The sequence below is a fragment of the Durio zibethinus genome, chromosome 8 (genome assembly GCF_047325235.1).
Source record: "Durio zibethinus cultivar Kanyao isolate XHJ-2024 chromosome 8, ASM4732523v1, whole genome shotgun sequence".
NCBI lineage: Eukaryota > Viridiplantae > Streptophyta > Magnoliopsida > Malvales > Malvaceae > Durio > Durio zibethinus.
In genome coordinates this window covers 25,568,817-25,580,910 of record NC_143169.1, presented here as the reverse complement: position 1 = coordinate 25,580,910, position 12,094 = coordinate 25,568,817, and the positions used below count along the sequence as shown (strand labels likewise).

The 12,094-nt window shown below is 31.4% G+C and overlaps 2 protein-coding genes across 3 annotated transcripts; one reads left to right on the top strand and one right to left on the bottom strand.

The window, feature by feature from the left end:
• The first annotated feature begins 1,345 nt into the window (after window positions 1-1,345).
• Window positions 1,346-4,493, top strand: LOC111278665 (transcription factor bHLH112-like). Of its 2 annotated transcripts, none has more exons than XM_089764977.1 (7): window positions 1,346-1,844; window positions 2,079-2,715; window positions 2,839-2,952; window positions 3,077-3,142; window positions 3,281-3,340; window positions 3,468-3,521; window positions 3,678-4,493. In XM_089764977.1, the coding sequence occupies exons 1-7, from the start codon at window positions 1,501-1,503 to the stop codon at window positions 3,825-3,827; spliced, it is 1,425 nt and encodes a 474-aa protein (XP_089621103.1). In that variant the 5' UTR covers window positions 1,346-1,500; the 3' UTR covers window positions 3,828-4,493. The 2 variants fall into 2 exon arrangements, with proteins under 2 accessions (XP_089621103.1, XP_022721025.2); XM_022865290.2 differs by having other exon boundaries at window positions 1,358-1,844; window positions 3,281-3,346.
• Window positions 4,494-8,398: 3,905 nt separating this feature from the next.
• Window positions 8,399-10,849, bottom strand: LOC111278664 (putative NAD(P)H dehydrogenase (quinone) FQR1-like 1). Its single transcript, XM_022865289.2, has 4 exons — window positions 10,720-10,849; window positions 9,281-9,374; window positions 8,935-9,197; window positions 8,399-8,845 (listed from the first exon to the last, which is right to left on the bottom strand). Exons 1-4 carry the CDS (start codon window positions 10,740-10,742, stop codon window positions 8,614-8,616), a joined length of 612 nt encoding a protein of 203 aa, XP_022721024.1. The 5' UTR covers window positions 10,743-10,849; the 3' UTR covers window positions 8,399-8,613.
• Window positions 10,850-12,094: the final 1,245 nt, after the last annotated feature.

Genomic DNA, 12,094 nt, shown 5'->3' with positions numbered 1-12,094 from the left:
AAAAATTTCGGAACGTAAATTCATTTGCCATTCTACATATGTAAATGATACAAGAGCACTAGTTAACCAAATACTTTAATAAATAAGATTTGAATTAAAGTAAACATTTAAACCTTAATCATTAATTGAAAGTATCCCATGAAAAGTTTTAAGGGGACGTTTGATTTGGAGAAGAGTAAAATTTTTTATCGAAATCTTACTTTTTGTAATTTAATTTTTTAATTTAGTTTATGAAATTTGATTCTTAAAGTTTTCTAAATTGCTAACAGTATGAAGAAGGGAGAATAAAAAAAATCTTTTTTTTAAGGTTTTTTAGATTTTGGAGAAGAAGATAAATTTTTTCTTTTTTTTTTATTTAATCGTATTTTTGATGACATAAATAATAGTATTTATCTTAGAAATATAATAATTTTATATTTTACTTTTTATAGTTTTGACAATGATGAAATTTTTAAGATTAAAAATGCAATTTTTATTTAAAATATGTAAAAAATTATTTTTCATAATTTAACAAAAAAGATATTTTTAAGATAAAAATATTTTTTTTGAAAATAAAAAAATTATATTTTAAAATTCAATAAATACAATATTTCTTAGATAAAAACATAATTTTTGTTGAAAATTATAAAAAAATTATTTTTAAGAATTTAACAAAAAATATATTTTTAAGATAAAAAATGTAAATTTTGTTAAAAATATGAAAAACATTTACTTTTTAGAATTTAATAAAAACAGTATTTTTAAAATAAAAAATACAATATTTCTTGAAAATATAAAAATTTATTTTTTAAAATTCAACGAAAACAATGTTTTTATGATAAAAATATGATTCTTGTTGAAAATATGAAAAAAAAAAAAATTTTTGAAATTTTTTAGCTTCAACAAAGTTAAGGTGTTTGTTTGAATATTTCTTTTAAATTTTTTTTATATTTTTAAAAATAAAACCCAATAACCCCTTAAAAAAAGTTTTGTCACAAATTTTTTAATCAAGACTATTTTCCAATTTAATGAAAGTGACAGTCACGCGCATTCACAACGCGCTATTGGCTGCCTCAAAAATATAGTAAACGCTTCGAAGCTTTCTTTTTGGCAGTAGTCCAAAGCTTTACATTCAACCCAATATCAACGGTCCGATTACAAACAATTTGGGTCAATAACACTGACGTGGCAGTCAGATCAAACACCATCATCATCGTCATATGCCCACATCCTTTATTCATAAGAACAACGAGTTAATTTTTAAAACAATTACAATTTTTTTTTTTTTTATAAAATTCGATTCAAAATGCTTTCGTCCAATCATCCCTTGAAATGTCAACCACAGTCAGGTAATTTCTTTTACACTAATCCATACTCTTGAACTGTTTCATATACAAATTACACATCTCTACCACACTGGTAATCCTGTCATGTATAAATAACGTAACTCTCAAGGCGAGAGAGCTCTCAGCCAAGACAAGAAACAAAAAAAAAAAAAAAAAAGACTTCAAATTTTTTACCATGGCAGAAGAATTTCATTCCGGGATTTGTGGATGGACATGGTGGAATTCGTCGAAAACCATGTTCTCAGGGTGTTCTTCGCCGTGTTCTACGGGGATTGTTGACATGGGAAGCTGCGGATGGGCTACTGATATGGTGGATATCAAGGCAAGGTCTTGTGATCAGGAATCTAACAACTCGGTTTCTGATCATAGCTCTATAGTTTTCCAGGGTGCTCATCATCAAAAGCCTCAGCAAGCAGATGCTGATAGTGGTGGCAGCTGTATTTTGATTGATTCTACCTTACAAATGATGGGTTTCGGCCTTTCATCATCGACATCATCGGATTGGAACCAATCTTTGCTGTAAGTTTTATCTGTCATAATGATAACTGGTATATGAGCATGAATTTTTAAGGTTGAAGTTCAAATAAAAGAAGACCTTATCGTCCAAAGCTTCAACCACAAGTTAGAAACAAGAATATTTATACTTTGTGGTTTTCCTTGAACAATCCATTAAAAATACTTAATTATTTGATTAAAATTCTCCATATCAACTGAATATATACTTTCTGTTTTTTTTATCATCCTTGCCTGCAGTACTCAGAATAATGGGAGACCTGAGAGTTATAATTCAGTTCTTCAAGAAGATATTAATTCAAGGTTGAGTTATCGGCAAGAACCAGGCATGGATTCTTCTCAAATCCAAACGGATTGGAGTCCAAAGAGATACACAAGCCCCGAAGAAGATTCTTCCATTACTACTTTCAAGCCTATCAATCAAGATTTTTCATTGGACCAGCAGACATTGAATTCTATAACCAGCTCCGATAACAGTACACCAACCTGTCAGGGCTTATCAGCTGGGTTTCCAATGGATTCAGCATCATATGGCTGCCCATCAACACTGTTACAAAGTTTGTTTGAACCTGATCTTCAACCTCAACAACATTCACTTTTCAACAACCGGTCAATCAACTATATGTCTGCCACATCCACTTTTGGGGCAAACGGTAATGAATTATCACCTTCGTGGCCAAAACTAGCTCCTTTCATAAGGCCATCGTTGCCGAAGCAGCAGCCCAGTAGTTTGCACTTCTCCAACAACACGCCCTTTTGGAACGCCTCTGCCACAGGCATAAACGACGTTAAAGCCGGGTTTTTACCCTCGCCGCAATCACAATTTCTTGTACAAACGCTTGAAGAGAAACCTAATTGCCCCAGCCTCACGATAAAGGTAAATAAATAAAGTTTGATGACACATTTAAAAGTACTTCTTCATGTCCATGCCTTGGATCCAGGCTAGGGTTTCTGTGACAATTTTGATATATTTATTTTATGTTACGGATCGGTATTACAGACTAACGCCGAAGAAATTAGAAACTCGGGGACGTCAGCGATGAAGAAAGGAAGCAGTGAACCTCCATTTAAAAGGACAAGAATTGAAACGCCATCGCCATTACCAACTTTTAAGGTACTACAATATAAATTTAACCAAGTTTCTTTACTGGTGGGATCTTCGAGCTTTTTCCTTCCAAGCAAAGCAAGTGATCGTTTATTCAAAGAATTAGATAATAGTTTACAGCAATTTTTATCAGGTTCGGAAAGAGAAGATAGGGGACCGAATCACTGCGCTCCAGCAATTAGTTTCACCTTTCGGAAAGGTGAATTTTTGGATTTTTCTTCTACTATACTTTTTCTTAATTTTTGTTTTTTCTTTCAAATTTTCAAAGATTATATAATTGAAAGCTTTATTTTTTGTCTTGGCCTTTGGGTTAATGTGTACCTTACCTTTTTCTCAGACTGATACTGCTTCTGTTCTGCAAGAAGCTATTGAATACATCAAGTTCCTCCATGATCAAGTCAGTGTATGTTCCACTATCTTCTTCTTTTTATTCCTTTTCATTTTTTAATATAAGATGAAGATAAAGCTAATATCTAGATGATTCTGAATTGAATTGAAAAAATGTTATTTTTACGTAATTTCAGGTTTTAAGTACTCCATATATGAAACAAGCAGCAGCTTCCATACAACAACTACAGGTATATACATATATATATATATATATATCAATGACTGATGATAACTGGTCATCTTTTTCAGTCTGCAAATAATAACTACCAATTGCTATTTGAATAATGCAGTAATTGTCTTATTCTGATTTTGAACAATTCTGCACTCTCTTTTTTTTCTTGCAGAGTACTGATAAGTTGAAAGACCCAGAAGGGCCAAAGCAAGATCTAAGAAGCCGGGGGCTTTGTTTGGTGCCAATCTCGAGCACATTCCCCGTTGCTAATGAGACCACAGCTGATTTTTGGACGCCAAAATTTGGTGGAACTTTCAGGTAGAGAGAAAGACAATTAATAAAACTAAAGCGAGTTGTACAACAACTACTGTAGTATTAGTTACTTACCAGCTCCGAGTCCGGCCATAACTTCAATTCAGAATGTGGAAAAAGAAAAGATAATGGAAAACTTAGAAGGCTATACATTGCTTTACTGTACCAGTAGTCTTGATAGACCTAGTGTGTTGGACAGAAACGAGCATAGTGTGTTGGAGTACTGCTGGGCCAGCTACAACAGCAAATGAGTAGGAACCCAACCCTCGAAGGATTAAAAAAAAAAAAAAGGACGATAAACATAGGGTTTTTTTTTTTTTTTTTTGCTTTCAATAATCCAAGTATTACTTATTAGTTATAGTTGGAGGAGATCAGCAACGGGAACAAGTGCTAAATTCAGCGAAAATCGACATGAATTAGCTCATATAATATATATATATATATACTTAGATTATTTATTTTGTTGTTGTTTGTTGATGTTAGTAGCTGAATTTAGCAGATGGGGATTACAGAGACCCTTTTGTTCCTGTTGAGTATTTCTATATAGGCAGCCATCCCTTTTGTCATCAAATTTACTAAAGGACAGAAAATAAATGAAGAGATTATTGTATCTGAATTTCACAAGACTGATTAGGAATGAGTGGAGCTCATTTGATTGGGGTTTCAACTTTTTTAATTTTTCTTCTTGTATTCTTTCTTCTCAATTTATGTTCTTATTTTACTTTTACACAATAAAAAGAATTTTAATTTTTATGAATTTAATATTTTAAATTTATTTTTCTAAATAATAAATTTTAAATATAAAAATAAGAGTACAAAATATATAAAAATAAAAAAAAACCTTTATTTTCAGACTTTTTAAAAGTAAATGATGAAAAAGAATATAATAGTTTTGGAATGTGGTAGTGGCAGTCAGAGGGCGGCCCACTGTTCTTGCTTTTAGGGTTTCTTCATTATTTTGCTTGAGAGAGAAAGACAACTCTCTTCAATTCTTCATTTGTGCTTGAGTGTGCGCGTGGCTCTTTGAGCTTTAAGATTTTATCTTATTGGGGAGCAGAAATCATGCTTTTGTATTGGGAAAACAGCCACTGGCCTTTGGCCACAATGGGGTGAAATATATTCATACATTTTAACTATAATGTGATAAAATTTATATGAAATTTTTTTAAAAAAAATAAATAAATAAAATTTTTAATAAAAAATTTTAAATCTATTGATTAATAAAATTTAATGTAAAAATTATTAATATATAAAAAAATTATTAAAAAAATTATTTATAATTCAAATTTAATTTATATTTATTTAATGGTAAAAATTTTATCAATATTTTTATTAAAAATACTTATTTAATAAATTTATTAAAATTTTTTTTCAAATTTTACATATTTGATCTATGTGATGAAATCTTTCAATTTATATTTTTGACTTTTGATTTTAATTTTTACTTATTTTTAATAAAAATTTTCATAAACTTTACTTATGAAATTTTATGTAGGTCTTTTTTCTAAAGGTAAAAGCCAAGACTCCAACTGCTCTATCTTACAATCATCTATTTCCAAAGCAATGGTGGTCTTTTTTTTTTTTTTTTTATTTGCTCAAATAATTAACAAGCTCTTAATAACCTAGGATCCTTAATTTTTGTGTTGTTATGGCACTAGATATACTTATGAAATGTATTACTTTTGACATGTTTAATGTGTACAAAAGTAATTGAATGTTCCTAAAAGTTGTAATTAAGTTAATTATCCTTTGATCACTGCTAAAACTTGCTTAACCCATAATTATCACTTTCTAATCATTAGAATTTTGTGCCAGCTCCACTGTTGAATGCCATAACTTTTCTTGACAAGCAATATGGAATTTTCAGCAACTTTATCCTCAATTAATAGGAGCAAGCATAATGCAATAGTAACCATAGTTTTTAAGGCAATAATAATATCCTTTGACATCTTTTAAAGATGTCACATATATTTTTATTATTTCAATCAATGTAAATTTTTTTTTCTTTTAGATATGATTAAGAAGATCCACTTTCTCTTTACTTACATGATATATGGATTTTTTTTGTCTTTTATTCCTTTTTTTTCCACTTTATCCTTACTATCCTTTCTTCATTGTATTGAAAACTATTGCTAAAAAAAGAAATAAAAGGGAGTTGAACTACAATTACACAACTCAACTGCTTTTCAATTAAGATGATAAAAATCAAAAGAAAGAAGACAAGAAACCAAATTCTGAGACTTAGTTTAATTGATCCATATAATTATTTTGAAGAGATGATAGGTATCCAATAAATTTAAAATTTAAATTTTAATATCGATAATCTTTTATTTTATATTTAGATTACGAGCTACTTTATACCAAAAATAAGAAAAGGAAACAAATAACTTCAGATAATATTTAATATTGGAGAAGATAATATAAACAATAATCTCATTTGTTAAAAGCAATCTTGTAATCGTTTCAAAGTTCATTCACTTTTCGTGATCTTCTTTGCCCCTAATAGTATTTCGCATTAGACATGTAAGATAATATGAGAATCCATTAACCAGCCATTTGAAGTCATTATTTTCTCAAATTGTTGCTTTTCAATCTGATCCTAAATCTAATAACAAGATATTATTCAACCTTGTTAAGCAATGTCAAAGGGAGAGAAAAAAAATCAGAGAGAACGAAATAATAAAGGGCTAAATCAAGTATCCAAAACTCTCAAAGAAGCTTAATATTGAAGAATTGTGACAAGTAACCGATCATGACAAACAAAAAGTACTATAATTTTTCTTGATTTGTCTATGGTCTTGACTTCTGCTTTCTTTTATTAACTTTTGGTGACATGAAGCATCCGGATCATATCTTTTGTTAACTTTTATTCAATTCATATACATAATTTTATTTTTTGGTAGATAGGAGTCCAAGAAAATTGTGGAAGGAAAATTCATAAGTACCGGATATAATTGAACCCTAACCTTATTGAAAATCACTTTCTAAAAAAATGGATGAATTATTTGAGTTAAACTTAGGTTAAATTCTTATATGTATTTGTTTTTGTCTTCGGGTTGCTTAAAATACAAAACCAGAAACATATAAAGGAATAGTAGAAAGGAAAAGCATCTAGGCATCATTGTTGATGTTAATAAAGTATATGTGTCCCAGCAGTGTATGATCTATCACTTTAGTAAAAATACTTCCTTTTTTCTTGTTTTGGCTAATCAAAGGAAAACTCAAACAATAGTGGTCTTCTACTACAAGTTTTTGCCTAGCTTGAAAAGGGTCATTTCTTTTCGCTCCTTTGAATCTAATCTTGTGCACCATTTACGAATCAAACCATGTGGCTTTTAATAGCCTTCCAAGAAAGCTGTTTTGTTACACCATTGTTATAGATTCTTTCAATGGATTTGATGGGAAAAAAGCTTTGTCGCCAACTTTTTCTTCTCTTGTTTTGTCAAGCATTTTGACCTCTCGGAAATGTTCCCATTTCAAAGGAGTTCTTTTTCTATTGTATGAGAATTTCGACCCCAAGTTGCATTAAAAGTTGAAGAGGGACAGCATTGTTATTATTCAAATATATCAAGAAAGTTGCGAAATGAAAGTTTGATCTAATCTATCATAGGAGTAGTCAAGATTCCATGGTTGAATTTTCCATCTCAATGTTATTTTCAGGGAAAAAGAAATTGAAAATGTGCAAAGATATTAACACTGACTTGATTTTCCATGTTTAAAAAAATGGCTTCACTTCATCATCATACCTGCCCATAAATTGAAAATGACCCACCACTCATCATCATATGTCTTCACTCTTATAGGCTTCTTTTCTTATGGATTTTGGAATCTGGCCTTTGGGTTGCTTGATATTTTGGTCCCCAAACTACACAGATGATGTTCAAAGAGGCAATTGGACTAGAAGATCGCTCCATCACAAAAAGTAATGGACCAGTGAATACCAGCTTTTTTGAGTCCCCAAACTCTATACTCGGTTTACTTTGAATTGGAAATATAATTTATTCATATTAAATTTGATATTTAAATCTTGATTATGAGCAATTTCAATATAATTTAGTTTGTTCAGGCATGAACCAATTCCACAATTAATGAATCATCGACTCTGACTTTTTTTTTTTTTTTTAAATCCAGCCAATCAACAAATAAACTCGTTTTCACCCATAGTTGTAAGCAATTGTTTGGGCACGTTGAAAACATGATCAATTTGGCCTCCTCACTAGTTACACACTGGAAGGCAGGACCAGTGATACCATTATCTTGAAACAGGATCAAATTCTTGAATGAGTTTGTAAGAGGAAAGAGGGAATAAAGTTCTGGTCCATGTTATGAAGCTGACAAACCTGTCACTCCAGTGGGAGTTCTTGTTTTTTGAAAGTCACTATGACCTTTTGCAATGGGCCAATGTAGGATCACTGATGGCATTGAATCTAAGTGAACTCTGAATCTTTTAAGGCAACTTGCAGCACAATGCATGGATTTTGGTTCTAAACGTTTAAATACAAAACAACTTCCAGTTGATCACTCCAGCTTATATCATTGCTTTACGATACGACTTGTCCCTTTGTCAAGCAAAAGACAAAGTTGAAATCAATGACGATTCACTACTCATGAATGAAACTTTCATCATTAACAATAAGCTAGTGTCTTGAAGGAACACTGTGAGTTTGTGATAACAAATCCATCCCAATCAAGCATATATATTATTCTGTGGAGATCAAAGATCTGGAACAAGTAAAAGTAAAGGAAAAAAACATGTTTATAGAGCTGATTACTAGTAGTTTTTATAAGTGAAAAAATCAAGCTGTTCCCTTGAGCTTCTTTGCAATGCCAGCGAAGTACTTCCCCTGGTGAAAAGCCTGCTCTAGCTCTAGCTCAGATGGCTGTCTCGAGCCATCCCCAGCAAAAGTTCCTGCACCATAAGGGCTCCCACCCTTCACCTTCTCCATCTCAAACATACCAGCACCAAAGGTATACCCAATGGGTACAAAAATCATTCCATGGTGAACAAGTTGAGTGATTGCAGTTAAGCTGCAAAATTTTCCAACAAGTAAAAATTAATAAAATTTATTTGAACTGGTATTTAATACTTCTACTATAGTTAAGGTGAAAATACTCACGGGGTAGTCTCTTGTCCACCACCTTGCGAGGCAGTGCTGTAGAAAATTCCAGCAGGTTTGCCTGCAAGCTTTTGTGCTCCCCATAGACCACCAGTTGCATCCATGAATGCTTTAAACTGAGCAGCCATCATCCCAAATTTAGTGGGAAAGCCAAAAAGCAGACCATCAGCCTCGGCAAGCTCATTGGGTGTAATGATAGGGGCATCAGTCTTTGGTGGCGCACCCATCTTCCCAAGAACTTCCTCTGGTAGTGTTTCAGGCACCTGTGAAGATAATGAAAGGGCATCAGTCTTGCGTTTCAATCTCAACTTGATTCAAGAAGATAACATTGTGAAGATAATCAAACCTGCCAGAGTTTGACTTCTACTCCCTCAACGGATGCAGCTCCTTTCTTAATCTCCTGTGCCAGCTTCTCAACATGTCCATACGTGGAATAGTAACTGCAACAAACACCCAAGTAATTTTTAAGTTACTACTCAACAAAATATATATAGTACTATTACTTTTGGTAGGTACGTTTCATAACAATGCAACAGTTATAACAAGGAAAATTATCGATCAAAACCAATTACAATGGAGAAAGTTACACAGAACAAGTGCATATCAATGAAAGTGATTGATGGGACTACCTCTGTCAACAAGGGAAGAAAAATTGTGGGTGTTTTGTTTTCTATGTTGGCACGCATATAAACAGTTCTACAAATATAAATAATTTATTTCTAGATGAAAAGAAAAGGTGATCTTGACGTACTATTATATATAAGCTCATTTGCAAGCATTGGAAGCCATGAAAATGAAAGCCACTTTGTAAATTATATGCACAAAGAACTGGACTACAATAATAATGGATGATGGGACCAGATGCTTCAAAAGAAAAGAGGTAGCAAGTTTTCTCCAAATGATAATTTCAATGGTAGGTCATGTTTCACAATCACTTTATGTTGGTTTGTTGCTGGTTAACAGCATAATCCCCGTTAAATGTTCATTTTGATTTGCAATTCTTACTTTGATGATTGATCCGAGTTACTCGTATTAGGTAAAATTATGTATGATATCAACATAGATTAATAATCATTGAAAAAACAAAACAAAAATTTTATTCTCAAGGAGTTCCCATCACAAGTAAACCAAAAATGTTCAAAAGAAGCCTTTTCTTTTTCTCTTTTTTTTCCTTCATGGATTGAGTAAATAATTAACCAAAGTCACATTTCTACTGCATTTTCTTTCTGTTTCTTCCATGTCTAGTCTCATTAAGGCTGGATCATAATATATAGAAACTAAGAAGAAAAGAAAGCATCTCAGTTTTCATTTCTCATCAATTAAAAAAATACTTCTTAGATTTTCACAAAACTATTGTAAGAAAAAAGATTGAATATAAAAAAAAAAAAAAAGAAAAAAAAGAGATACAAATACGGATTCAAGCATACTGTAAACAGAATCGAATCTGTTCAAACCAATATATCTCATAGTGAGAACCGATCTCTCATCAACAATACATAGTTGAAACTCTTTTTAACTTAAAAAAGAAAGACTAAGGTGAAGAAAAACAAGAAAGCATAAACTAAATTGTTAATGTAATCAATTTTAACAGAATTAATCACTAAAACAAAACCCCAGAACCAAAATTATCTGATTCATAAGAAAATATAGAATTTCATAACTTAATGGCTAAATGCAGAAGAAAAAATACAAGAAAAAACAGAGCAATGACAAGAAACAAAGAAAAAAATTCAATTGTGGCTACAAAACACAGAAACCCCAAAGAAACAAGATTAGAATTCTTACACAATGTAGACTTGGGTGGCCATTTTCTTCTTGGTTAACTTTGTTTTATGCTTTTGAAGGCAAAGGAGAAGCTTTTTTTTTGGGATGATGAAAATGTTCTCTTTTAAGTGTATAGGGAGGAGAGAACAGAGGGAGGCCTTTATTTATAGTGACATTTTAAGAAAAAGACTTTTTAATAAAAAAAAAAAAAACTTTTTAGTATTCTTCTGACCGTATGTGACAAGAACTCTTTTATGTTTACTTTGCTAAAAATTCAAAGCATTCAAACAAATATGATTGATACATTGAAAGAAAGAGACTTAGAATATAAATTGTTTAGAAGAATAGCATTATGTTATTCAAGCATTTTGGATTTCAGTCCAATGAGAAATTTGAATCAAAAGAAAGAGAATTTGATTGAAAGAAATGTAAATTTGAATCAAATTTCTGTATAGTTGTTTTTTCTTAGAGGGTGAAAGAAAAAAAGAGATAAGTGAGCATGAACTCTTTGTCTAGTAACAACAGACAAATGTGCAGTTCTATTATTAAAGGAAACGCCAACTCTTTCACCGTCACCCTGGCAGTGGCAACCTTTCTATTGCACCTCTTTTCCCAATCAACCAGCCCATCAGAAAAGGATATCATACAATTTTTAGGCACAAGAGTCATATCTGTATGTCCTCATACATGATTTTATGTCAATAACTAAGCAACTTCTGTTATCATATGAACAAGATCTAAATTTTTACAGTAAAGATCCATTGCTTGACAGAGGTATTGGAGTTGATGCAACTGGTCTGATCTATTGGTTTACAGGGTCAAGATCAAGATCACCGACTTCACACTTTTACCAACTCAGAATTGTGGACAGTGTTGGATGGATGGTTATTTGGTGCAAGAAACCATAGTTATTTGCTTGCAAATATGTCTTGTAATCTCTGTAAGGAAATTAGAAAATTGTACCAGCTGTGTTTTGAATTCGGAATGGAAATTGTTGCAATGACTAATCTTGACTTTTAATCCTATACAGAAACAAGATTTTGTAATAGGTTTCTGTTGACTTCCAAGAGGAGATATACTGTTTACTCACCAACAATTTATGTCTAGAAGGATTGCAGCTATACATTCCTTAAAGGATATAAGATGAAAATTGTAGCAGCCTTCTTTGAACTTTCATGGAGCAAACGGCATTGTAACCTGAGAATTATAACCAAAATCAGAAAACTAGAAAAGATAAACCCAGAATCATTAATAGCTAAGCCACCCTAATCAAAAACATTTCTATTTTTTCCACCTAGTGGTAATATTTACAGCTTCAAATTAAATGATTTAAGAGATATAAAAAAACGTTATTTTCTTTTTGTTTTTTATCCGAACCAAACTCGATCAAATTTTG